This window comes from Durio zibethinus, chromosome 15 (genome assembly GCF_047325235.1).
Source record: "Durio zibethinus cultivar Kanyao isolate XHJ-2024 chromosome 15, ASM4732523v1, whole genome shotgun sequence".
NCBI lineage: Eukaryota > Viridiplantae > Streptophyta > Magnoliopsida > Malvales > Malvaceae > Durio > Durio zibethinus.
In genome coordinates this window covers 3,753,135-3,781,097 of record NC_143176.1, presented here as the reverse complement: position 1 = coordinate 3,781,097, position 27,963 = coordinate 3,753,135, and the positions used below count along the sequence as shown (strand labels likewise).

Genomic DNA, 27,963 nt, shown 5'->3' with positions numbered 1-27,963 from the left:
ATTAGTGGGCCCCCATTACTTACATTACAAAATTGATTAATCAAAATCAACGGTCATGATCTTCTCATCACGACAAACCCTAACCGCAGACCCCCACAAATAAGTTAAACGTTTTAATTATCAAATTTAAATAGATCACATAATTTATGTATTTTTATTTAGTGAAATATTAAAATTTATATATTTATATTTATTTTACATAAAAATTATAAATAATAATTTATATAAATATAAAAATATAAAATATTTTTTTAATTTTATTAAATTTATATATAATTATTATTAAAATTTTATATTATTTTTTTTATCACTGTATGTATCTTAAATTATCGGTTCTAAATTTAAATCTTGATCGGTCCCTCTAATCTTCTTTTTCACCAAATCTTGGAAAGAAAAAACAGTTTTTGATTTAAAAAAGAAAATCAAAATCTCCTCTTTTTTTCCTTCATTCGCTGCAGATCTCAGCTTTCTCTCTCCCTTAACTCTTACGCCATCTCTTTAGTCTTTTCTCAAGACTCTTCTCTTTGAACGCTCAAATCACTTTCTTCATCATTGTTTCTTTCAATGTATGCAAAATCCCATTCTTTTTTTTTTTCTTTTCACTTCTTATGAAAATTTCATTTCCTCAAAAATCCAAATTTTTTCTTCATTTCAGCCTCAAAAATCCCAATTTCCTCTTTAGAGATTCTCACATTTTCTCCCATTGAACTCCAAAAATCTCCTCCATCATCGACTTCCCTTTCAATGTATAAAAAACCCTTATTTTTGTCAGTAGAAAACTGTCCCATTTCCTCAAAATCCCATCTTTTTTCTCTTCGTTTAAATCTGTAAAATCCCATTTCCTCAAAATCTCATCTTTCTTTTTTTTTTTTCGCCCCCCTTTGTTTCAATCTCTGAAATCCCATTGTTTTTTACTTATTCTTTTGACAATGAGTAATTCCCAAGCACCCAAATCAACAAAACCATCAAAGGCTTCGACTTTACCTGCTTCCAATCCTCCAAAACCCTCTTCACTTTCTTCTCACCTTGCAATGGTAGAGCTAAAGCAAAGGATTTTAACCTCACTTTCCAAGCTTTCTGACCGTGACACTTACCAAATTGCCGTTGAAGATCTTGAAAAGATCATCCAATCTCTTTCCCCTGACTCGCTTCCCATGATACTCAATTGCCTTTTTGATTCTTCCAATGATCCAAAACCAGCTGTAAAGAAAGAATCTTTGAGGTTGCTTTCAATGCTATGTAATTGCCATGGTGAATTGGCAGCTTCTCATTTGACTAAAATCATTGCCCACATTGTTAAAAGGTTGAAAGATGCTGATTCAGCGGTGAAAGATGCTTGCCGCGATTCCATTGGGGCCCTTTCAGGGCAGTACTTGAAAGGGGAGAGTGGAGGGACTGTGGTGGGATTGTTTGTAAAGCCATTGTTTGAAGCAATGGGGGAACAAAACAAGGGGGTGCAATCTGGTGCAGCAATGTGTATAGCTAAGATGGTGGAATGTGCAGCTGATCCTCCTTTGGGTGCTTTTCAAAAGCTGTGTCCAAGGATCTGCAAGCTGTTGAATAATCAAAATTTTATGGCCAAGGCTTCTCTTTTGCTGGTAGTGGCGAGTTTGTCACAGGTTTGTGCAATGTCGTTGTTTTTAGCTTGATTTTGTTCATGTACATTGTCTAATTCATAAGAATATTGATTATTTATGTTAGTTTTGTGGATGTGAAATGGCAGCTTAAATGAAAGTCTTGTAGTTTCTTAATTGGTTTACCATGTGCTTGTTTATCTGGCTGGTGATATACCTTTTTGTTTAATTTGATCGTATAAATTAGGTAGCTGAGTGGAGAATACATTTTAATACTTTGAAGAATTTCATAAATAGGAAAGAACTGAAGTTCTGAAAAAATTATGATGACCTTGTTGCAGGTGGGAGCAATTGCACCTCAGAGCTTGGAAGCTTTACTGCAAAGCATCCATGAATGTCTTGGGAGCACAGATTGGGTGACACGGAAGGCAGCTTCTGATACTTTAAGTGCCTTGGCACTTCATTCAAGCAGCCTGATTGCAGATGCAGCAGCTTCGACGATAACTGTACTGGAGGGTTGCCGCTTTGACAGGGTAGCTCTCTGGAGCCATTTCTCTTTCATATAATGTTTTGTATTTTTACACTGGATGCCATATGTAAAATCTGTGGTTATTAAATTTTGATGCTCTCTAGATTTCACTTTTCCGAACCATCTACTTCTTCTTTCATGAACTAATTTGGTCTCTTGATTTAGGGCAAATTATGTCTTATCTCTCAACATGGGTTTTCTTTTTTGTGGGAACTTGGAATATCTAGAATTCCCATAATTATGTGGTAGAAAGTGTTTAGGTTTAATAGATGATGTGGTTTGGAATGGATGAATTCATGCTTTTGGGTTGGTTTGAATGGGCTTTTGGGTTGGTTTGAATGGACTTTTGGTGCTTTAAGATTCAGGAAGACAATGATTTTGTCTGCTTCCTTGCTAAACAATGTAACTCATGCATTGTGGTCCTCTAAATGATGTTGTTCCTGAGTGTTTATCCTTCAGCATCGCCTCTTTCAATGGTGCATATATCGTAGACTTACATTACTCATCACTGCCTTGTGGAATTTTTATTGTGTTGAATAATGTTTAATCATTGGTTAAACAGATGAAACCTGTGAGAGATAGCAAGACAGAAGCATTGCAATTGTGGAAGAAGATTGCAGGGAAAGGGGAAGATGGAGCTGCAGATGACCAGAAAGCCTTGTCTCATGGTAAGTATACTAGTTATTTGCTTTTAAGATTTGTGGGTTGTCCGTCTGATGTTTAATCCTTTTCTCTTATTGGATAAATTTATTTCAATTAATGCTGTAGACGGTGACAACCCTGAATCAGCTGAATCATTGGAAAAAAATGGCTTGAAAAATCCAAATGCTGGTGATAAGAAAACAAATCCATCAGCAAAGGATTCATCTAATAATCTATCCCCTACTTCAGATTCTGTTTCCAAAGGCAAAGGTGGAAGCATTCCTGACAAAGCTGTTGTAATTTTAAAGAAGAAAGCACCTGCATTAACGGATAAAGAGTTGAATCCTGAATTTTTCCAGAAACTTGAAACAAGGGGTTCTGGTGATTTGCCAGTTGAAGTAGTTGTTCCTCGTAGATATCCTAATTCTTCAAACTCAAAGAATGAGGGAGAATCAGACCAAAATGATCCAGACTCAAGGAGAAGGTCGAATTGCATGGGAAACAGCCAGGCAGATGATTTTCATGCATCTTCAAGCAGCAAAAACCGTAAAATAGAGAGAGGAGCTGCTGGTGTACAGGATAAATGGCCTGAAGAGAAGATAACTGGAAAAGACCTAAGAACAAGGGCATTTGATGTTGATGACAGGATAGATGTAAATCAAAGGGAGCCAACTGGAAATCGTTTGGGTTTCTTAAAGGTGGATGGACTATCTGAAGGATCCTTTATCAGCAACAAAGGAAATTGGTTGGCTATCCAGAGGCAGTTATTGCAGCTGGAGAGACAACAAGCACATCTCATGAACATGTTGCAGGTATTTCTCACTTCTGCAGTTAGAACATGCTTCCTGTGAGGCTCTTCTGATTGATAGGATTCCTTGTTATGTTGCAGGATTTTATGGGTGGTTCTCATGATAGCATGATAACTTTGGAGAACAGAGTTAGGGGTCTTGAGAGAATTGTTGAAGACATGGCTAGGGATTTATCAATATCATCAGGCAGGAGAGGTGGTAATTTTATGGCGGGGTTTGAAGGATCTTCTAATAGACCTTTAGGGAAGTATAATGGCTTCTCTGACTATAGTTCCAAGTTCAGTGGGCGAATTCCATTTGGAGAAAGATTTGCCCAATCTGATGGAATTGCTCCAGGCGTGAGGGGAAGGGTACCTTCTTGGAGATCTGAAATGTCTGATGATTGGGATTTCCCTGCATCTGGTGCTTCCAGAAATGGGCAAGTTGCATCTAGAAGAGCTCCAGCTAGTGGCAGCCTGGATGGTAGATCACCTAAATCAGAACATGAGAGTGATCAGGTTGGTGGCAGGAGAGCTTGGGATAAGGGTCCCGGGCCTGTGAGGCTTGGTGAAGGGCCTTCTGCTAGAAGTGTATGGCAAGCATCAAAGGATGAAGCTACCTTGGAAGCGATTCGTGTAGCTGGGGAGGATAGTGGAGCATCCCGAACAGGACGTGTTCCTGAATTGACTGCTGAAGCTGTTGGAGATGATAATGTTGGAGCAGAGCGAGATCCGGTCTGGACTTCTTGGAGTAACGCAATGCATGCTCTTCAAGTAGGTGATATGGATTCTGCGTATGCAGAAGTTCTGTCTACAGGGGATGATCTCTTGCTTATAAAGCTAATGGATAGATCAGGCCCTATGGTTGACCAACTATCAAATGAGATAGCAAATGAGGCCTTGTATGCTATTGTGCAATTTCTTCTGGAGCAAGATTTGTTTGATATCTGTCTATCCTGGATTCAACAGGTATGGGCTCATAATCTTTTGATTATTTTTAGACATTTTCTTTCTTAAGTTTCTTATTAGTTTCTATTTCTCCTGTAACTTTTCAGCTGGTCGAAGTGGTGTTAGAAAATGGACCCGACTCGATGGGTATTCCCATGGAGTTGAAGAAAGAGCTTTTGTTGAATTTGCATGAGGCGGCTTCCACAATGGATCCACCAGAGGATTGGGAAGGTGCGGCGCCTGACCAACTTCTATTGCAGTTGGCATCAGCCTGGGGAATTGAGCTGCAACAGTTTGATAAGTAATGTACTGGTTTTGGAATCGTGTGTTGTGCATGCAAACTTCTTGATTAGGTTGCTGTTTTCACTACATTCATTTTACATGTAAGTAAATGGTAAGTGAATGAAAAAAAAAAGTTTTAAAAATTTCTATCATGGCATTGTGCTTTAAACTATTGATTGATTCAAAGCTGGTATAGGTTACTTATACATTTTTGTATGTCATGGCAAGATAGTGGCCTCTTATGTAAATGTAGTCATGAGTGATATACCTTTTAACCAATAGATTTGTCATGAAGAGATTATGTAAAGTGTAATATTGCAGTCTTTTACTTAAAAACTTGCAAAAAGCACTTGTCTTCCAATTTTGACCAAGGTAAAATATGTTTGGGTTATAAGCAAAATGAAACTCTATCTCCAATGACTGGAGTTCAATATCTGTCAGCTTTAAATAATTAAAAAAAAAAAACACTATACAAACACAACTAAAAGGTACTTGCAAGTTACAATCAAATGGTATATTGTGGTTGAGGCAATCAAGGGGAAAAATATCCTAACGCTGGGATCACGGTTTATTTGAACGAGACTTGGTCCCTAGATCTTCTATTTCAAATATTTTCTGTTAACTAGATTACTTACAACAATCATCCAGTCAAAAGCTTTAGCATTTCCATGGCTTCAGGTCTAACAGTTTACATAAACATCCGTTCCATGCTGATTGCCGCCTTTTTACTTTAGACAGGCAAAGCAACGACTTCTTGGCTGGTTTTTCTTCTATTTTCCATGTTTTCTCTGATCAACATACTCAGATGTAGATTTTTACAAAGACAGGCTGTTCTAAAGGTTGAAGCTTGCGGATGCCTCAGACATTTTACATTTCTATTAACACTCAGACCATCCATTGTATAAAACTATAAAACAGTATGCACTACATAGAAGGAAACACAATCAAGCTTTACCTTCATGTCTCACCTGAGAAAAGAAAAAAGAATTAAGTATTGTCAGATTTCTACAAGGAACATACTAATGAGAACAATAAAATTTTCTGTACACATGGCGCTGCACTTCCTATGCCCTCAAAATGCAACTATATCCCCCAAAGCATGTCCTTCATCCGCGAAGAACCCCGAGGGCCACGTCACTGAACAGGTGGGGAAATGCCGCATCAGCTCATGGCTTCCCTAAGAGTCCTACATATTAAATTACTGCAGCAGCGAAGAAAAGAACGGCTCAAGCTCCGACATACCTCTTCAACGGAAAAATGCACCTTGCAACAAAGAGCTTGAAACCAGGATTTACGTCTGTCTGAGCCAGAACCACTATCTATTTGGCAGCATACCATTTTTGAGCACACTTAACATCAACAGCTAAGTCAACTTCAAGAATGTTCTTTCCTCCTTCGAAGGGTTTTGACATGCACTCAACTACAACTGCTTTTGCAATCTAAGCTGAATCACTTGGTCCTTCCAAGATTTACTTCATCATGAACCTGTTTTCTGAAGGATGTTATTTCCAGAGAAATTGCAGGACGACTTTATAAATAGCTGAATCAAAATGCTAACCTATGAAATGAGATTGTGAAGGCTGTACAAGACAGAATAGCGAATAAAACTTGTGAAATGCAATGATTAAACATCAGTATCACTGTATCAGGTTCTTGAGAAGAAACAAAGCCTTCTGCCTTCCTAAGCGCTATTGGATAAAGAATATGCTTCAGTCAAACAAAATCTTGTAAAGGATAAAATTCAAATAACCAATAAAATGGAGATAATATTTACTATTTTAAGAGGTGAATATGTAAACATGGGAAGACAATCTTGTTTAAAAAATTTTTGGAACAACGCAAAGATTCTAGTCAAATCATAAGAGAAGTGACTTTGAGTTTTAGAAAGAACAATCAGACAGCACAGCCAAAATTTGTTACTTAAAGAATAAAGGTTTATATAGCCTTGAAAATGAGACCGCTAGGATTATAAAACCAAGGTAGAGCTCTTCCATGAAAGAGACCTGAAATATAAAGAAAATATAAAAGGCATAACCTGTAAAACAAGCCTCCAACCAAGCTCCTTTAGACGTTTATTCTTAGATATTTGTAACATGGCACACATTGCAACATCAGCAGCGCTTCCCTGTAAAACTCATCTAGATGAGAGAGAGAGAGAGAGAGAGAGAGAGGGAGAGAGAGGGAGAGAGATGAGTGCATGAGAAAGAAGAGCAAAACCTGCACTGGAGTATTGATAGCTGCCCTTTCAATATGGCCTTCTTGAGCTCGTGTACAATGAGCATATGATGGGAAGTGGCGAGCCCTTCCAAGCAATGTTTGAACATGCCCGTGTTTCGCAGCTTCATACTTGCGCTGTTTCTGCCATTCGAGCATTTCTTGCCTTTCTTTATACCAGAGATCAACTGTGTTCTTTGCTTCTTCTACAGAAACCTGAGAGAGGTGTCATCATTACCTTTTGTGGCTTAATGGATTTTAAGTTTTAATTGTTCTTTTAGGTTCCAAGAATACCTTCCAATCCTTAGCGAGTCCCATGGGAGTTTTTCCGTATGCAATGGAAAAGTTGAGCATTTTAGCTTTTCTTCTTTCAGAAGCAAAGGCATCCTGAAAAAAATAAAGGAACAATTTTCAACCCAGTTGGATTCAGCAATTGAAATAAATCTTAATTACAATAAGATTAGGTAATAATTTCCTAAGATCTGCACATTTTTTAGGAGCCACTCAAAATCAATTTCATGTTTACATTTATATATGAACTATGTTGAGCAAACTAATGAAAATGAAAGAATGATTTCAAAGAAAAACATCAAATACTCGTAACTTTTAAATGGCAAAAGCAATTTAGGTCATAATTGAATCACAGTCATGGATATGACAAAATATCTAATAAAAGTATACAGGACAAAGGTTACAAGTTCAATATGTTTATATAATCTTTTGAACAATTTCTAGCCCAATCCTTTTCATGAGATCTTCACCATCTTTCTGTATATCATACTTAGGCAAAGTGAGAAGTTTGATCCCTCCGTTCTTTAAGCAAATAACAGCAGGTGTTTTAGTTCTGCCAAAGGCTTGTTAAAAAAATTCTCAGATACTTAGCCAGGATAGGGCAAAAGAATTGCTGCCTCTCACCTCCTTGAGACAACACGTCAAGCAATTTCCAGTTCTCTAGGATATCTCTGTCTGTTACCGATGTACCATTAACAGATCCAGAAGATTCTACCAAGCCAGGATCCTGAAGATTCTTACAACCTAGCTAGGAGGACAAAAGAAATTGCTGATGACAAATGAAAACCTTGAAACAGATTTCTCTTTCTACCATTCAGTGAATACCCATAACCAAGTTTGATTACAGATTTTTACTTTACCTTTAAAAGTGGAATTGGTGGTTTCTCTTCACCAGGTCGAGGATGCCACTCAAGAAGAACTTGCCTCTTTTCAACAGCTTCACGGATATGAGAGCACATGTTCATTGCAGTCCTTGAATGGAAATCTCCACCAGCTTTGAAGGCATCCAACATGCTTTTACAGTCAGTCAGATGTGCAAGAATCCTGAGTTCCATCTGTAATGTGAATTTATATTCTAATCAATACATGAAATAACATGAAAAAGGAAGACAACTAAAAGGTATCAAATGGTATATTGTGGTTGAGGCAATCAAGGGGAAAAAATATCCTAATGCTGGGACAACGGTTTATTTGAACAAGACTTGGTCCCTACGTCTACTATTTCAAATATTTCTGTCAACTAGATTACTTGCAAAATGCATCCAGTCAAAAACTTTAGCATTTCCATGGCTTCAGGTCAACAGTTTACATAAACATCTGTTCCATGCTAATTGCTGCCTTTTTACTTTAGACAGGCAAAGCAACGAGTTCTTGGCAGGTTTTTCTTCTATTTTCCATGTTTTCTCTGATTAACATAAAGCAAACTAGGCTCAGATGTTTTTTACAAAGACAGGATCTTTTAAAGGTTGAAGCTTGCTGATGCCTCAGACATTTTACATTTCTATTAACACTCAGACCATCCATCGTATAAAACTATAAAACAGTATGCACTACATAGAAGGAAACACAATCAAGCTTTATCTTCATTTCTCACTTGAGAAAAGAATAAAGAATAAAGTATTGTTAGAATTCTACAAGGAACAAACTAATGAGAACAATAAAATTTTCTATACACATGGCGCTGCACTCCCTATGCCCTCAAAATGCAACTATATGCCCCAAAGCATGCCCTTCATCCGCAAAGAACCCAAGGGCCCCGTCACTGAACGGGTGAGGAAATGCCACATCAGCTCATGCTTCCCTAAGAGTCCTACATATTAAATTACTGCAGCAGCGAAGAAAAGGAAGATAACTCAAGCTCCGACATCCCTCTTCAAGGGAAAAATGCATCTTCCAACAAAGTGCTTGAAACCAGGATTTACATCTGTCTGAGCCAGAACCACTATCTAGTTGGCAGCATACCAGCTTTGAGCACACTTAGCACCAACGGCTAAGTCAACTTTAAGAATGTTCTTTCCTCCTTTGAAGGGTTTTGACATGCACTCAACTACAATTGCTTTTGCAATCTCAGCTGAATCCCTTGGTCCTTCCAAGATTACTTCATCATGAACCTGTTTTCTGAAGGATGTTATTTCCAGAGAAATTGCAGGACAACGACTTTATAAATAGCCAAATCAAAATAGCAACCTATGAAATGAGATTGCGAAGGCTGTACAAGACAGAATAGTGAATAAAACTTGTGAAATGCATGATTAAACATCAGTATCAAGTTCTTGAGAAGAAACAAAGCCTTCTGCCTTCCTAACGCTATTGGATAAAGAATGTGCTTCAGTCAAACAAAATCTTGTAAAGGATAACATTCAAATAACCAATAAATGAAGATAATATTTACTATTTTGAGAGGTGAATATGTAAACATGAGAAGACAATCTTGTTTACAATTTTTTTGGAACAATGCAAAGATTCTAGTCAAATCATAAGAGAAGTGACTTTGAGTTTTAGAAAGAACAATCAGACAGCACAGCCAAAATTTGTTACTTAAAGAATAAAGGTTTATATAGCCTGAAAATGAGACCACTAGGAATATAAAACCAAGGTAGAGCTCCTCCATGAAAGAGACCTCCTGAAATATAAAGAAAATATAAAAGGCATAACCTGTAAAACAAGCCTCCAACCAAGCTCCTTTAGACATTATGTGAGAAAACACTTATTTACAGCTGGTTGTAATCTTGTAATCTATATATTTATATTTGTATCTCTAGAATTAAGTATTTGTATCCCTAAAATTAAGTACAAAAAATTAGGATAGACAATCTCTCAATTATAAGATCAATTTTTAGGAAGATTTAGTTTCCTAGTTTAACCTCTAGTTAGTTGTATATAAACCTAAGGTTCTTGTATAATTCTTAATGAGCAATTTTTCAATATAAATTTAGTTTTACTCTTAGTTTTTCACACAGTTTTATTTCTTAGTTGTTTCACATGGTATCAGAGCTTTAAGCTCTTCTTGGGAAGCAAAATTTTCAGCTTTTATTGCTAACTTCTATTTTAGGGTTTCATTGCCGAACCCTGTTTAGGCCTTCCTAGCCATTCTATTTTTCCTTCTTTACCCTTCATTGCTAAGAGTCATTTCTGGTTATATCTTAGGACTTGTTTCAATTCAAAGAAAGATATCACTACCAACCAATTTGAAGAAGTATCAACTAGAAAAATCATCGGAGTACTACAGATGTCTCAGAAACAAGGAGAGTTGGATAGAGAAGAGATTGAAAAGCTGAGAAACCTATTGAAAACCCTTGAAAAGCCTACTGTGGTATGTTCCTTGAGTAAGGTTTCTAGTTTAGGTAAAGCTTATGATTCTCATGGATTAAATATTTCAGTTAACCCTATTACGAGTTCTTAGGTCATTGACTCAGGAGCTATAAACCATATGACACATTCCTTACAAAAGTTTAGTACATATACCTTGTGTCCTAGTAATAAGAAAATTATTGTTACAGATGGTTCACTTACTACAATGACAAGATTAGGAGATCTTCAAATTAATCCCTCGTTTGTTCTTAAAAATGTTCTTCATGTTCCTGGATTGTCTACTAATCTGATATCTATACAAAAACTTACCAAAAATATGAAGTGCAAAATAACTTTTTATCTCTCTTATTGTGAATTTCATGACCAAAATTCGGAGAAGAGAATTGAACTTGTTAAGGAGAATGATGGACTATACTATCTTAAGACATCAAACAACACAAGTAATATCAAGAATAGTTTACCTTTATCATTTTTTTTTGAAAAATCTTCAAATAAAGACAAAATCTGACTTTATCATTTTCATCGTAGACATTTTTTTTTGGAACTTTGAGAAACATGTTTCCTTCTTTGTTCAAAGAATTAAATGTTAAAGATTTTCATTGTGATGCTTGCGAACTTGCAAAGCAAAGACGTGTGTCGTTTTCAATTAATAACAAAAGAAATTTTATTCCTTTTTACTTGATTCATAGTGACATTTGGGATCCTTCTACAATTATTAATATTTTTAGTGCAAGATGGTCTGTTTCATTTATAGATGATTATACTAGGGTCTCTTGGATTTTTTTACTTAAATCCAAATCAGATGTGAATAATATGCTTTTAAGCTTCCAAAACATGATCCAAAATCAATTTAGAGTGAAAATCAAGAGATTTAGGTCTGATAATGCAAGAGACTATTTCAACCAGAGTCTATCCACCTATTTAAAAAAAAAAAAGATTATCCATAAGTTATCTTGTGTTAATACTCCACAGCATAATGGAATGGCAGAGGAGAAAAACAATTATTTACTAACTACAACCCGAGTCTTTCTTTTTCAAGCAAATGTACCCAAATCTTAATAGAAGAAAATTGTTCTCACTACCACACACATTATAAATAGGTTACATTCAAGGGTTTTAGGATTTAAAACTCTTATGAAACTACTCTCACAATTCTATCCTAACCTTAATACTACAAACAACCTCACACCTAGGATATTTGGTTGTAGATCATTTGTTCATGTTCACAGTCATAATAGGGGAAAGTTGGATCCAAGAGCAATTAAGTGTATTTTTATGAGGTATTCATCAACTCAGAAAAGGCAAAAGTGCTATCATCCTCATTGTAAAAAATTCTGTGTCTACATATGTCACTTTTGAAAAAAGTAAACTATTTTTTACTCAATCTTATCTTCAAAAGGAGACTTCATTCATGGAAGATAAGAATAAAGACTTCTTTTTGCTTGATTTGTCCTCTTCTTCAACATTTTCACTTATTAATTCTTCTTAGTTGAAACTTGTTTCTGTTGTGCCTAAGTCAAATACTGAATTTGAGTCTGAACCTATTTCAAACACAAAAGATGTGACAAAGTATAATATTGTTCTTGATTCTATAAAAGAATTACAGGTGTACTCAAGAAGAAAAGTTTCAAATCCTGAACCAGTGCCAATCCAAGAACCTAATCCTAACTTTGAAAATGAGGTAACTACAGTTTTTAACTCTATTTTTCAAAATGAGCATAAATCTCCTAAAACTATAACTAGTGATTATAATTTACTTATTGCCATTAGAAAAGGAATCAGAAAATGTACTAAGCATCCACTATACCCAATTTCTAATTTTGTATCATTTGAAAAATTCTCACCATCCCACAAAAATTTTCTTGTGAGCTTAAACATTATTTCTGTTCCAACTACGTTATCCGAGCTATTATCCAGTGAGAAATGGAGGCAAGTCATGAAAATAGAAATTGAAGCCTTAGAGCAAAATAAGATATGGGAACTGATAAAGTTGCCTAAAGGAAAAAATCTAGTGAAGTGTAAATGAATTTTCACTGTAAAATACAAAGCGGATGGTACTATTGAAAAGTATAAAGCCAAGTTAGTGGATAAGGGCTACACTCAAACCTATGGAGTGGATTATCAGGAAACCTTTGCTCAAATTGCCAAGATGAATATAATTAGGATTTTGTTATCATTGGCTATAAATTACAATTGGCAACTTCAATAATTTGATGTAAAGAATACTTTTCTACATAGTGATTTGAAAGAAGAAATATATATGAAGATTACACCAGGATTTCGAGGTCATCTAGAAACAAACAAAGTATGCTAGTTGAAAAAGGCTTTATATGGCCTTAAACAATCTCCTAGGGTTTGGTTTGAAAGATTTGCCAAAGTGATGCTAGCAATGGGATATAAACAGAGTCAAAAAAATCACACATTGTTTATCAAGCACTCTGATTCAAAGAGAGTCACATTTTTATTAGTGTATGTTGATGATATAATTGTAACTAAAGATGATGAAAAAGAGAGAAAATCTCTAAAACAATGTTTGACTAGAGAATTTGAGATAAAAGAGCTAGGGAGATTAAAGTACTTCCTAGGAATTAAAGTAGCTTACTCATAGCATGGTATTTTCATCTCACAACAGAAATATGTGATGGATCTTCTGAAACAAATTGAAAAGCTCGCATGTAAACCTGCAAGTACCTCTATAAATCCTAATCACAAAATTGGAAAAACTAATGAAGATGCTACTATAGAAAGAGAGATGCACCAAAGATTAGTTGAAAGACTTATTTATCTCTCACATACTAGACCTGATATAGCATATGCTGTGAGTGTGGTAAGTCAATTTATGCATAATCCTAAAGAAGTGCACCTACAGGCTCTCTATCGTGTATTGCACTATTTGAAAGCCAATCCTATGGGAGGTATCTTATTCAAAAGAAATTCAAGGTAAATTCTATAAGTATATATAGAGGCTGATTATGCAAGTTCAGTAACTGATAAAAGATCCACCTTAGGCTACTGCACTTTTTTAGGTGGTAATATTATGACTTGAAAGAGTAAAAAACAAAATGTGATGGCAAGATCAAGTGCTGAAGTAGAGTTAAACGTAATGACTTACAAAATTTGTGAACTAGTATGGTTAAAGATTATCCTAGAAGACTTGAAGATCAAGTGGGATACACCAATGAGACTCTACTATGACAACAAGTCTGTGATAACCATTACACACAATCTTATGCAACATGATAGAACAAAATACATTGAAATAGACTTATATTTCATAAAAGAGAAACTAGACAGTGGGTTGATTTGTACACTTTATGTATCAATGGTCAACTTGCAAATGTTTTGACTAAAAGTCTCAACATTGCAACATTTCAAGAAATTAATTTCTAGCTGAGAATGACAAACGCCTATTCACTAACTTCAGAAAAAGTGTGAAAAAACACCTATTTATAGCTGATTGTAATCTTGTAATCTGTATATTTATATTTGTTTCTCTAAAATTAAGTATTTGTATCCCTAAAATTAAAGACAAAAAATTAAGATAAACAATCCCTCAATTATGGGATCAATTTTTTAAAAAATTTAATTTCTTAATTTAACCCCTAGTTAGTTGTATATAAACCTAAAATTTTTCTATAATTCTTAATGAGCAATTTTTTAATATATATTTAAATTTACTCTTAATTTTTCACACAATTTTATTTCTTAGTTATTTCACACATTCATTCTTAAGGGTAAGCAATCGATCAGTTCGATTAATTCGATCTAAAAAAATTAATAATCGAATTAACAAATTTTTATTCTATTAATAACCGAACCGACCAACAAAATTTTAACTAACCGATTTAACCGAACCGATCAAAAATCAATTCGATTTGGTTATTTCAATTAAATAACCGAATTTTTCGTCATTTTTTCATCATTTTTTCTTTATTTTGAATAATTATTTAGATATAAATTCAATCCAATAAAACTCAAATTTACATACTGTTCAAACTAAATCACTAAAAAATTTAATAATTTCTACAATATTTTACAAGAAAAAAGATAAATAAATACTCGTATAAACTTATTTAATCAAAATAAATTAAACAATAAGCTTTAAAAAGTATTACTCTAACATATATCAAATAACAAACAAAGCCATCAATACATAATAATTATCATTTCAACACAAAAAGTTTTCAAGGTTCAACAAGCCAACTTAAAAAAGCAAATCAAGCAAATATGCTTCTCATAACTTTGGTGCAAAACATAAAAGACATTTTAAGTTGACAAATTAAACTAACAGCTCATACAAAACATAAAACAAGCTAAGAACACTCCAAGTTGGCAAATGGATATAAAAGTTCATAAAAAACATAAAACATGCTAATTAAAAGACATTCCAAGTTCTAACAGCATTCTTCATATATGAACCCCATAACTTCGGTGCACATCCTTCATTGTTTCCTAAGATGTTAAAGAGATTAAAACCTTAATTAATTGTCAAAGAATACAATAAATATTTTCTAAATGCAAATATTCATAAAAATTAATAATGAAATTACCTCAAAAGGTCTATGCACCTTTTTCTTAATCAATTACTGGATCTAAGGTAATTTTTGACAAATCTAAAAATATAAACAAAAAATAACAAAAGTAAGCTTTAAACAAATAAAAAAATAAAAAATAATAATCCTTAAAAAATAAATGACAGTATAAGTAAAATATTACCTAATTCCATTTTGTCAAGCTGTGTCAAATCATCTTCAAGTTGAAACGAATCAAGATTAGAAGATCTACGTAACCAATCTTGAGCACAAATAAGCGCTTGCACAATTTTAAGAGTTAAAAAGCTCCTATATGCATCAAGCACGCAACCACCAATGCTAAAAGCAGATTCAGAAGCAACTGTGGGTATAAGAATTGCCAATACATCACAAGCTAGATGGGAAAGGATAGAAAACCTATGGCTATTGAGTTTTCACCAAGTTAAAACATCAAAGTCATCACTATCATCATCATCAGGCCCCTCACTTAAATCTTTAGCCAATTCTGATTTATATTCATCTTTACCATGTTCAATCTTATACCTCTTGTATTTGCACTTAAAGCTTTCATTCTTTTTTGTCATTCCATTTTCACTTTCATCATCGGTGGGCTGTGATATTTGGCTCACTTGACTACTTTTACCAACTTGCTCAGACTGAGGTTCTAACATTCTTTTGTACTCATTAAACAAGTCTTTTATTGCTTTTTGTACTTTTTTAATCATCAATAAAGCTTCATCAGAAAAATACATTTTCATGAAGCAATATTCAACAAAAGGAAACTTTTTTGAAGGATCAAGAGAAGTAATATAAACTAACATATTCATTTTCTCTATATTTCCCCAATACTTATCATATTTATCCTTCATTCTCCTTGCCATTGCATTCAACTCAATATCAGGATTTAATTCCCATTCTCGCAAAGTAGAATAAACATCACATATATCATCAAGAAAAGTATTAAATGTGACGTAAGAAGTATCTGAAACTTTCACGATGAAATCATAAAATTGTTGCAAGAAAAGGCAAAACTTCATAACAATTGCCCAATCATTTTGATTGGGCACCCCATCTCCCATCAAAAGCTCACATCTATAATAAGGATCAATATCATCAAATGCATCAAATGCCCTTTCAAACTTTTGAGCTACATCCAACATCAAATAAATAAAATTCCATCTAGTGCTAACATCTAAACACAGTAAACTTTTACTCTAAATATGTTCATTCACAATACTCTTTAAACTTAGCTAACCTGGAAGGTAATTGTCTCAAATATCTTATTACCCCTCTAACATGAGCAATTGTTTCATTCATTTCCTTCAATCCATCACAAACAATAAGATTAACAATATGTGCAATGCCTATCAAATGAAGATATTGGCCTCCCAAAATACTAGTTCCAACATTGTTAAATTTTTTCCTCAAATATGTAATTGCAACATCATTAGAACTAACATTATCAACTGTAATAGTAAAAATCTTATCAATCCCCCAATCACGTAAACATTCAACCGTCTTACCAATAGCTTCACATTTATGACTAGAAATAGGACAAAAATTTAATATCTTTTTGTTTAGTTTCCAATCTTTGTCTATGAAGTGAGACGTAAGACACATATAATTGACCCTTTGTAATAAGGGTCATGTGTCAGTGATAAAAGATACTCTTGTGGAAAACGATTTCATGAATTGCTTCAAATAAGTCTTTTCATCAATATAAAATTGATAGCAATCCCTAGCAACTGTCCATCGTGATGGCACATAAAATCTAGGATATGCAACTAACATGCAATACTTAAATTCTTTCGACTCCACAAATCTAAATGGCAACTCATTTAAAATGATCATTTTAACTACAGCTTTTCTAACAGCATTTTGATTAAATTTCCAAGTGCCTAAAGATTCCGCTCCTCCTGACGACAACACCAATTCTGTTTGAGTACCATCATCCCCACTAACACAAGGAAGTTTTTTACAAGAATTCATGTGATTCTTTAAAATAGTGGTTCCATTCTTTTTAGGATCAGCAAAAAATTATCTATCACAATAATTACACCTAGCTTTACGATTACTTTCCTCGTTAACAAATTTAGTAAAATGGTCTCATGCCTCTGACCATGGTTTAGATGCTTGTCTCATCACTTTGAAATTTACAGTTTCACTTTTTGTTACCTCATCATGTGCAGGAAGTTGAAAGGCCAATTGTGTTTGATTAGATGTAGAATCCAAAATCATATCATTCATTTCATTTGACATCTTCAAAAAAAAAAAAAAAAAAAACACGCGATCAAATTATATCCAAACAATAAAAAATAAATTATTATATTATATTAAAATAATAAATAAAAATAAAATTATATTCAAATAATGAAACAATAATAAAGTAGTGGTCACATAATTATTGAACACATTGGATATTCAAATAATGAAATAGTCTGTTGATCAAACTATATATTAGTTGCTTGTTTTATCAACAAACAATTTAAGTATCTAGAATAGTTTAAGCTAATTTATTTTAGCTTTTAATTTAAGTATCTAGCACAATTTAGATTAATTAGTTGCTAAATCTAGTAAAAAAGTTAAAAGTGCTAGATCTAGTAAGGTACTTTTCTGCTTTCTTCTTATTGCAATTCATATATGATAAGACCTCAAAGAAATCTTTCCATACTTCTTGAACCGAGCTACTGGAAACGTTAACAAGAAAAGAGGACTAAAGCTAGAAGAAAAGTGTGAAGTACTCTAACTTTTTGGTTTAAAAGACTTGTTTTATACTCGATGGCAAGAACAAAGCAAAGAAGGAAATTCGCTAACAAAAGGGTTAAATTCTACCTACCTACCACTACTTCTTGAAAAGTATCTTCCACTACTGGAATGTTACTTCTTTGAAGTAAGTTTATTCCACCAAGGATTAGGAATCGAAACCTCTCTATCTTTCTCTCTCTTTATATATATATACATATATATATATATATATATATATATTAACAGGCAGTCTTAGAGAAATTACTCACACCCATATTATTTCTAATGTTTTTCTTAACAAAATCTACCATTACTGAGTTCTTGAAAAAGTTGAGAAAATTCGATTGAAGATGTTGACGTTAAAGGTTTGGAGAATGTTGATGACGATGATTCATGGAAGAAACTGAAGAAGGAGGTTGAAACAATGACAGATGATGATGAAAGCCATCGACTAAGCACACTAACTAAGACTGTATTGGAAGGGTTTATAAAATGCTTAGCCAAGGAACATGCCACAAGGAATAAGAAGAAGATGATCATTGAGACAAAAGGTATCAAATGTTGTCCTGAAAGTGCAAGTCGTTGTTCTTTTCAAGAAGAAAACGAAGAGTACAAGATTAGGACACAAAAGAAACAGAAGATAGGCAACAATGACAAGAAGGAGAAGCAGAAGACAAACAAAAACAATGAGAAGAAGCAGAATCAGAAGAAGAAACTCTATCCCATTATTGTAGAGCTTACTGCTTTGGGTTTGGAACCGCCCTTTGATATGCCAGAAGCATTCAAGAATTGCATTGAGAACTTGGGTGGGACTGAAATAATGCTAGTTATTCAAAAGTTTATTCAAGTTTCTGATTTGGATCCGAGGGAAAATCGTTTTTCAATGACAGAGAACCAAGTTATAAGTAAATTCCTGAATGAAGCTGAGGATGAAATATTAGAGAGGATCAACCAAGTCAATTGAAATTCGCTAATGAAAAGGGTTAAATCCTACCTACCTACCACGACTGGCTTTCTGGAAAGCTCTCATCACACAGTCCCCACTTAATTGACTGGTTTTTCTAACTTATGACTAAACAGAAAAAGAAAAAGAAGAGATAGTTTAAAAAGTGCAGGAATGAACAAGACAAACCATCTATTCCCTTTCAAGATAGTAACAGGGGTTGGCTTAGTGGATGGATTCTCCCCCACAAGTCATGTGCTTTCATATCCATAAAACAGGATGAGGATAGAACTTTCTAGTGGTCAACAAAGAAAACTACAGCTTGTAGTCTTGAAAGACAAAACCACAAACCATTTCCCTAAAGCATCTCTAATAAAGCAGACATGAAGAATACAACTTTAAACAAAGACATAATATCATGGTAAAAGAAAAAATAAAAGTTATCAGGATTTAGGAACTTACGATGGCGTCTTGGACAGCAAAAAAAGATCAATCTCTACAACTGTCTAATCTTATGCAGTGCAGCAAATTAAAGGGAGCAAGAGATTAAGAGGGAAGCAGGATTTAGGAACTTACGATGGCGTCTTGGGCAGCAAAGAAAGATCAATCTCTACAACTGTCTGATCTTATGCAGTGCAGCAAATTAGAGGGAGCAAGAGATTAAGAGGGAAGCAGTCGAGCAAAAGAGTAAGAGGGAGTCAAAGATGCAAGAGACTGAGTGGGAACAAATTGCAAAAAGCAGAAAAGGGGCACGGTAAGATGCAACAGATTGAGGGGGAGCAAAGAGCAGAAATGGGGCACGGCGTGGGTGGGGTGAGACGGTGAGTTAGAAAAATTAAATTAAATTTAGGGTTTTTTAGGAGAATTTACATATTTACCCTTAGTTATTATAAGATCGATTAATTCGGTTATCAATTTTAAAAACCAATAACCGATCGATTTAACCAATTTAACCGATCCCAAAACCAACTATAACCGAAAACCGACTAAACCGAACCGAAATGACCACATTTCACTAATTTCAGTCGGTTAAATCGGTTTGAACCGATTTCTGCTCACCCCTATTCATTCTTAGATATCTGTAACATGGCACACATTGCAACATCAGCAGCACTTCCCTGCAAAACTCATCTAGATGAGAGAGAGAGATGAGTGCATGAGAAAGAAGAGCAAAACCTGCACTGGAGTATTGATAGCAGCCCTTTCAATATGGCCTTCTTGAGCTTGTGTACAATGAGCAAATAATGGGAAGCGACGAGCCCTTCCAAGCAATGTTTGAACATGCCCGTGTTTCACAACTTCATACTTAAGCTGTTTCTGCCATTCGAGCACTTCTTGCCTTTCTTTATACCATAGATCAACTGTGTTCTTTGCTTCTTCTACAGAAACCTGAGAGAGGTGCAATCATCATTACCTTTTGTGGCTTAATGGATTTTAAGTTTTAATTGTTCTTTTAGGTTCCAAGAATACCTTCCAATCCTTAGCAAGTCCCATGAGAGTTTTTCCGTATGCAATGGAAAAGTTGAGCATTTTAGCTTTTCTTCTTTCAGAAGCAAAGGCATCCCGAAAAAAAAAAAAAGGGGAACAATTTTCTACCCAGTTGGATTCAGCAATTGAAATCAATTTTAATTACAATAAGAATTGGTAATAATTTCCTAAGATCTGCACATTTTTTAGGAGCCACTCAAAATCAATTTCATGCTTACATTTATATATGAACCATGCTGAGCAAACTAATGTAAATGAAAAAATAATTTCAAATCAAAACATCAAATGCTTGTAACTTTTAAATGGCTAAAGCAATTTAGGTCCTAATTGAATCACAGTCATGGATAGGACAAGATATCTAATAAAAGTATACAGGACAAAGGTTACAAGTTCAATATGTTTGTATAATCTTTTAAACAATTTCTAGCCCAATCCTTTTCATGAGATCTTCACCATCTTTCTATACATCATACTTAGGCAAAGTGAGAAGTTTGATCCCTCTGTTCTTTAAGCAATAACAGCAGGTGTTTTAGTTCTGCCAAAGGCTTGTTGAAAAAAATCTCAGATTCTTAGCCAGGATAGGGCAAAAGAATTGCTGCCTTTCACCTCCTTGAGACAACACGTCAAGTAATTTCTAGTTCTCTAGGATATCTCTGTCTGTTATCTATGTACTATTAACAGATCCAGAAGATTCTTACAACCTAGCTTGGGGGACAAAAGAAATTGCTGATGACAAGTGAAAACCTTGAAACAGATTTCTCTCTCTACCATTCAGTGAATACCCATGACCAAGTTTGATTACAGATTTTTACTTTACCTTTAAAAGTGGAACTGGTGGTTTCTCTTCACCGGGTCGAGGATGCCACTCAAGAAGAACTTGCCTCTTTTCAACAGTTTCACGGATATGAGAGTACATGTTCATTGCAGTCCTTGAATGGAAATCTCCACCAGCTTTGAAGGCATCCAACATGCTTTTACAGTCAGTCAGATGTGCAAGAATCCTGAGTTCCAGCTGTAATGTGAATTTATATTCTAATCAATACATGAAATAACATGAAAAAGGAAGACAGTTCAATTAACTTACCTGCACATAATCTGCAACAACAAGGGAATTTCTGGGGGCAGCTACAAAGGCCTGACATATCTTATACCGGTCCTTCTCTAGTGCAAGTTGATTCTGATTTAAAACTACCAAAAAAATGTTAATATCATAAAGTTCCCACCCCAATCCAAAAGGAAAGAGAAAGGTATGCAGAGGAATAACAAATTTTTCTTTTTTATTTTCTTCATGCCTTATTATGACAAGTTTCTGAAAGAAATGACCACACTTAGATGGTAGCAGACTAGAACTAACGATCCTGTGATACGAGTATTTAGAATCTGGATATAGATATTAGAAGCATTCTTAACAAGAGGGCTTTAATGACATATTCCATCTCAAGAAAAACTTGGTCCATTGTATTTCATCTAAGAAAATTTTGTCTTTGCTATCTGAGTGACATAGAAGTTATAGGCATGCATAGAACCTTGAGGTTCTAAGTATTTAATAACTTGCTAAAACAACAGAAGAGAACAAAACAAAAGAAAAATGAACCTGCAAATTTTGTCTCCTGGCAGATAAACGCCCAGTTTCTGTATTGATATTCAATGAACAATGAACACTTCCACTCTTACCTGATATATTACTCCCCTGCAGTAAAGATATCATTCTCATTATAAACCATTATAAGAATTTTAAGGTAGAAAATTAATCATGAGCAAGGAAATAATAGCTGCAGTTAAGGAAGAAATCATAAAAATGCCTTGTTGATCATCATCACTTTATTCACACAAAGAGAGGAGTTGCTCTACAAAGACAAAAGCTTTTAAACAAACTTCTGCTTTTTTTCTTAGGCAATCAAGAATTAACAATAATGTACTGCGGGTATAGACCACTTAGCACATATTTTGAGTTTTGTAACTGCCATTATGTTACCTACATTTTTGGTTTTAGCCCTTTCCTTCGCAATATACATAATTTTACCAATTCATTAACACCTAGCAGCATCAACCAGTTTGGATGATCAAATATCAAACCAGCATTTTGATAGCTTCCTCTGTTAATGACAAATTATAATTAAATAGAAAAGACATGGTGCAATGATGTTGACACCTTTACAGTAATATTGCTAGATGTAATGCAGCACATTTTGGACATATGCACAGCTCTCATCATTCAATAGAAAGTTGGATGAATAAGCCCTAGCATAAGTCCTCAAAGAAAATAAAATGATACTAGAGAGGAAAAGTAAAGCAGGCTGAGTAGTAGACTGTAAAAGCTGATCAACTTGTATGACCGATTAAACGAGGCATCAAAATTACCTGCAAAGGGAGAATGAAATTGGTTATTAGAGTGTCAATGGAACAAACTTTACATAATGAAGCAATGGCATGGCATGCCTCCCTCCCCTTTTCCTCATCCTCAAATGCTGCAAAAGCGGATCCATATGCAGATGTATCAACATCAATCATTTTTTCAGGAGAATTGTCGATATCACCATCATTGGTATCATCTGTGAAATCATATTCTGCAGAAACCTTCCCAGCTAAGGTCTTCAAAGCATTACCATTAACTAAGGGCCAACCAGTGGCAGTGTAAATCTCAGCAGGGAGCTTAACACCAAGGCTACACAGCTTAATACTGCGAAACTTAGTGGAAGCCTTTTTGCCTTCTTCAATCACTTTATTGACATTGGGAACTTTGAAAGTTTTCTCATCAGGAAGACTCACATTTGGGTCCTTACTGTAACAAGAAATAATCAAGTTAATTGTCGGGAACTTTACTTCCAAACTTTTCAACACTCTCTCTCTGTCTGTCTATCTGCCCCCAGCCCACCACATACCACACACATCTTTTGGATAATGAAGAGTGATGGTTGATTTGTTGATGATATGAATACGTCCATAAATTACAGGAAATTCATAGGAAACACCAAGTTTTGCATTTCTTGCACTTCCCCCATGCAATCAGCAATAACAGTTTTTAAGGACTTAACAGCAAGAAATTTGAAACCAGAAATGTAAGTAGGATATTCACTGTATTTCTGGTAAAGGAAATGATAAAATGTATCTCACCCACTTAAATTCAATATAATGCCTAAATTTCAATGCTATGCTCTTATCAATATTGATAGGGAACAAATGTTGTTGTACACAAAATATGCAATTCGTACCTGTTAAGAATGCCACCATAAAGAAGTTGGCGGATCTGAGTATCGTTTCCCACATTCATATACTTGCCATCATCACAATATCGAGATGCCCAGGTGCGAAACCTATTAGCAACAATCTTTCTCTGCTTTAGCCACCTTTTCTAGTTGAGCAAGATACGTCCAATCAACCTACATACCCTCACGTTCCATTTTAACAAGAAGTTCACTGAAGGGTTGCCAGTACTCTTTGTAGAAGTGATACATGGACTTTCCAGAAACTGTTTACCATCAAATACCCAAGACATGCTTGATAGTTTGCTTTTCAAGCTCTTGTAAAGTCTCAGTGTGCTTATTGCATCTGAGGCAGAATAAAAAATCCATAATTTGCGTTCGTCCCGCTGTAGCTCTTCAACAGGGGCAATGGTGATCATTTTGCCCTCAGATCCATCATTTTTCACTTTTTTCTTGCCAAAAATAGTTTTCATTGATGTTTTACCAATCAATTCCTTTTCTTCTTCGCGCCATTTAGTCCTTTGCATAATGTTTCTATCACCCGTAAGTGCTTCAAGAGAATAACCACCCATTGTTCGTCTTGATGAGTCCCACAACTGTGCCATATGCATTGTGTCAGCATGAAATCCAGAAACCTCAAGTCCATAGTTCTTAATAACATGATTATCAAAGCTATAATTGTGCCACACCTATTGAAAGCCCAAATGAATATATCAATATCAAGTTTGTTTCAGGACTAAGGATGATCTAGTGCTCCAATGGACCATGCAATAACTAGTAAATAAAAACAGTGCAGCAGATCAGGAGAAACAAAAGGAAAAAAAAACAAAAAGAAATGAGTGAGTGCAAGGCGTACTACCTTTTTGATAGATTGATCTTCAAAAAACGGAGCAAATTCCTTCAGAAGATTCCCACCACCAGCATCCAGAACATCTACCCAGATACAGGACTTCCCATTTCCAAAATTGGCATCTTCTCCAGAATAAATACTGAAACATGTAATCTCACCATGATCAACAGGAGTCTCTTGCTTCACATCAATATTAGATACCTGCAAAGAATCTACATCAGCAAATAGACAGTAGCTCATTTACATCCAAACTGGATAGTGCTTGGAGCAAATGTATGCTCCCTACAGCATGCACACAGCACATATATAAGAAAATGGTAAAAGGGATGTATACAATGCAGAGCTTATACCTCTGTCTCACATGCATGAACAAGATGCCTGTTTTGAGTTGTAAGCATCAGAACAACTTCCTTTGCAACAGAGATATTATCTACAACAAGAACCTGGTTGTAAATCCTAGCAAGCTGCTTGTGAATATCTTCTCAAGAAACTATGAGTTTCTTCACAGCTAGCAACCCTATTTTCGTTGGCTTGGTCCCTTCTGGTTACATTAGGATCCATATGTCTTGTGTCTTGTTAGTCATCTGAAACTGCCCCTTGTGACAAGCCATTACTTGAAACTTCTGTTTTGGTTGAACCTTTTAACTGCTTGGAACCATTTATCCTATTGGAAGATACATTGTCAACTCTAGAAGTTTGTTTACTGCTAGTTGGATGGTGTGGAAAATCATCCTCAGAAAGAAAATTACCATCTCCAATGGTTCCAATGTCTTGGTGGTCATCTAAGACCAGCCTTGGCAATCATCCATTACTTGAAAATTCAGTGTTAGTTGAACCTTTCAGCTGCTTGGAACCATTTATTTGGTCAGTAGCTGTATTGTTGTCTCTGGACATTTGTTTATTACTAGTTGGTTGGGGTAGAAAATGACTATCAAAAATAGAAATTCTTTTTCCACTATTTCTGGGAACTGATTCTTCTTTATAAGTTGTTCTAAATATTGAGCCAATAAGCTTCAGATTCAAGTAGTGTTGGTCAGTGGAAGAAGAACTACTACCTTTAAAGCCCTCCTTCACCATCTCCTTATCTTCCTTCATCCTGCCAGCTTCTTTTCTCAATGAACGCCCAGTCCGGGTACAGTGGTACTTTTAGGAGCAAACATAAAAACATTTGCTCGAAATGATGTCACCCTAGACTTTCCATAATTTGCTTGGCTCTCATTGTTTCTCTGGTCGTCTACACTCACTCCTTTAGACTTGTTAACAGAAAGAAAGTTATCTCGGTCAGGGTGGACCATCCTAGCATATTCAGAAGCAGCTACCTTAAGTCTCATATCTTTGGGATGATAGCAATGACGGGAACTACTTGACACGGTATCATTAAGAAAAGCACACCGAACATTCTGCATTGTGCACATTTCTCGCCTACAATGTAAATAAGAAAAAAAATCAGAAAGATCAATTAATTTGACTGAAGCATTTCTTCTAGTATATCAGCTATTTAAAGGTAAACAACAACAGAAAAAGACTTCAGATTCAAGAGACTCAAGCACTATCACATTTCCATTCCATTTTCTTATGCATATCTTATGTCACATTTTACAACCACATTCCACCATTAATCCCAAACTCTCTAAAACAGACAACAGCAGCAAATGACAGAAAGACACCGCCCCACTCCCTCCCCCCCTCCCAAAGAAAAAGACAAAAGTCAATCACCTGATCTAAAACAACCCAGATTAAAAAAGCCAAAAACAACAGAAAACGATGGCAGAAAAACACACACTAAAAAAAAGGAAGAAAAGCAATAAAAATGGCATCTTCTCCAGCATATAAACCCCAAAGCCCTCTAAAACAGGCAACGGAAGCTAATGACAAAAACAAAAAAAAAAAAGAAAGATATATTCTTTAAAAGGACAAATGGGTATCAAATGGTCTAAGAAACCAGGAAAAAAAAACCCAAAAAAAAAAAAAAAAGAAAAAGAAGTAAAAGAGTGAAACCTGTGCAAGGCTTTAGAAGAAGCCAAAAAGAAGTACCTAGAACAAGACCGGGAAAACCAAGAAGAAGAAGGACAAAATAGTCTACCAAAAGGGTAGCAGCAGTTTGGGAAGTAGAAACAACCCCTATAACAGCCATTATGTCTGCAAGTCTTGCTAGCTTGCTGCTAGTGCTGTTTACTGTACAAGGAGCCGTTTTGTTTATTTTTGTTGGTGTCTTGAATTGGCAAAGATGGTAAATTTTTTGTCTTGGAGGGGCAAGACTATGGGGGGGTTTTTGGCGGGTTTTTTTCACAAGTGGAACTGTGATTGTCTATGAAAGTAGCAGAGCAAAGGTGAGAGAATAAGAAGACGGAAAGAGATGAAAATGCCTAAAACGCTTCTTTTCTTTTGACTTTTAAGTCATTTTCCAAACCCTAACGGACAATTGGACCATTGTTTTAATATTTTTTTATTTATGGCTGGTATTTTAGCAAGGGCATTTCTATTTATATCATTTTTTTATTTTATATATCCGATTATTAAATATATCTTAAATTTAATTTTAAATTTTTTATTTTTATTGAATACACCCACAATCTATTTTTTTATTTTTCCTTTCTACTCTTGCATTCTCCCTTCTTCTCTCTTTGTTTTTGATTAAAAAAAAACCTTCAAATCACACTAAACCTAAATCATTTATATTTTCAATTTTTCACTTATTAAATGTAAGATTTTTAGTTTTTTTTATTAATTTAGTTGAAATTTGTTTGAAATATATGTGAATATAGATTAAGGTTTAACATAAGATTTAAGATAAATTTGAGCTTTTTTAAAATAAATTTTTTAGAAGCTTGAAGAATTTTTTAAAAATTTAAATATCTATTTTCTTGTTTTCTATATAAACATGATCAATTCCTTGTTTAAAAATGATCTGTTATGTCCAAACCCAAGAGTTTACATGTTTTTAATGAGAAAGAAATTGGACTTTTAGTGTAATGTTATTTTTTATTTACAAAAGTTTGTAAATATATTCTATAAGCTTAGTAAGTTGTTTTTTGTTACAGATATGGCTCGTGCATGAGGAAAAGGTATTCCTACTTGAGGTAGAAATACCAGAGCTAATGCTAATCCGAGTCGAAGGTATCCAACTGTCTCCAATAAGAGACAACAAATAGGGGGCGATGAGCCAAAGGATTATACGACCGATGACATTCCTCAAGTTAAGCCTTTGACTTCCACCATAGATGAGCATCATGTAAAGTCTTTTTTAAGAGGTCCTATTGATACTTTCATTCTTTTGAGTTTTGCTTCTCATATTGCATCCAAATTTGGAATAGTCAAATAATCACTTGAATCATATAATACAAATCATATTAGCTTATGTCTTTATAATGACTTGGTTGACTGTTATTATTGATGTTATTATGTATATTGTTGATATTAGTGATGTTGATCTTATTTTTGTTGTTGTTGTTGTTATTATTATTCTTATAGGAGTGAGATACATTGAAATCGATTAACCATAGGCCAAAGTTACAATAATGGTATTTAGACAATGCACATAGTAGGATTTGAGCCCAAGTTGTCCAGCCAAGGTTGTTCTCACTCATCGACAACACCTATCCTATCATCAACAACACCATAAT

The 27,963-nt window shown here is 34.7% G+C and overlaps 2 protein-coding genes, 1 long non-coding RNA gene and 1 pseudogene across 5 annotated transcripts; 1 reads left to right on the top strand and 3 right to left on the bottom strand.

Moving 5' to 3' along the window:
* The first annotated feature begins 359 nt into the window (after positions 1–359).
* TOR1 (ARM repeat superfamily protein) lies at positions 360–5,108 on the top strand. Of its 2 annotated transcripts, none has more exons than XM_022897415.2 (6): positions 360–1,619; positions 1,916–2,107; positions 2,666–2,771; positions 2,872–3,557; positions 3,635–4,501; positions 4,588–5,108. In XM_022897415.2, the coding sequence occupies exons 1-6, from the start codon at positions 930–932 to the stop codon at positions 4,783–4,785; spliced, it is 2,739 nt and encodes a 912-aa protein (XP_022753150.2). In that variant the 5' UTR covers positions 360–929; the 3' UTR covers positions 4,786–5,108. The 2 variants fall into 2 exon arrangements, with proteins under 2 accessions (XP_022753150.2, XP_022753151.2); XM_022897416.2 differs by having other exon boundaries at positions 392–1,619; positions 2,995–3,557.
* A 591-nt stretch (positions 5,109–5,699) lies between these two features.
* On the bottom strand, positions 5,700–25,417 carry LOC111301615 (DNA polymerase I B, chloroplastic/mitochondrial-like; annotated as a pseudogene). The gene is made up of 16 exons (XR_016327932.1): positions 25,177–25,417; positions 24,955–25,122; positions 24,691–24,818; positions 24,350–24,541; positions 23,500–24,179; positions 22,649–23,069; positions 21,882–21,977; positions 21,372–21,464; positions 21,105–21,299; positions 19,976–20,188; positions 17,287–17,370; positions 8,128–8,322; positions 7,271–7,363; positions 6,980–7,192; positions 6,798–6,887; positions 5,700–6,450 (listed from the first exon to the last, which is right to left on the bottom strand). The product of XR_016327932.1 is annotated as a DNA polymerase I B, chloroplastic/mitochondrial-like (transcript).
* On the bottom strand, positions 14,797–17,280 carry LOC149514536 (zinc finger BED domain-containing protein DAYSLEEPER-like). Its single transcript, XM_089744407.1, has 2 exons — positions 15,130–17,280; positions 14,797–15,031 (listed from the first exon to the last, which is right to left on the bottom strand). Exon 1 carries the CDS (start codon positions 16,269–16,271, stop codon positions 15,546–15,548), a length of 726 nt encoding a protein of 241 aa, XP_089600533.1. The 5' UTR covers positions 16,272–17,280; the 3' UTR covers positions 14,797–15,031; positions 15,130–15,545.
* LOC149514535 (uncharacterized) lies at positions 24,736–26,961 on the bottom strand. The gene is made up of 2 exons (XR_016328062.1): positions 26,339–26,961; positions 24,736–25,762 (listed from the first exon to the last, which is right to left on the bottom strand). It is a non-coding gene; the product is annotated as an uncharacterized LOC149514535 (long non-coding RNA).
* Between the last annotated feature and the right edge of the window lie 1,002 nt (positions 26,962–27,963).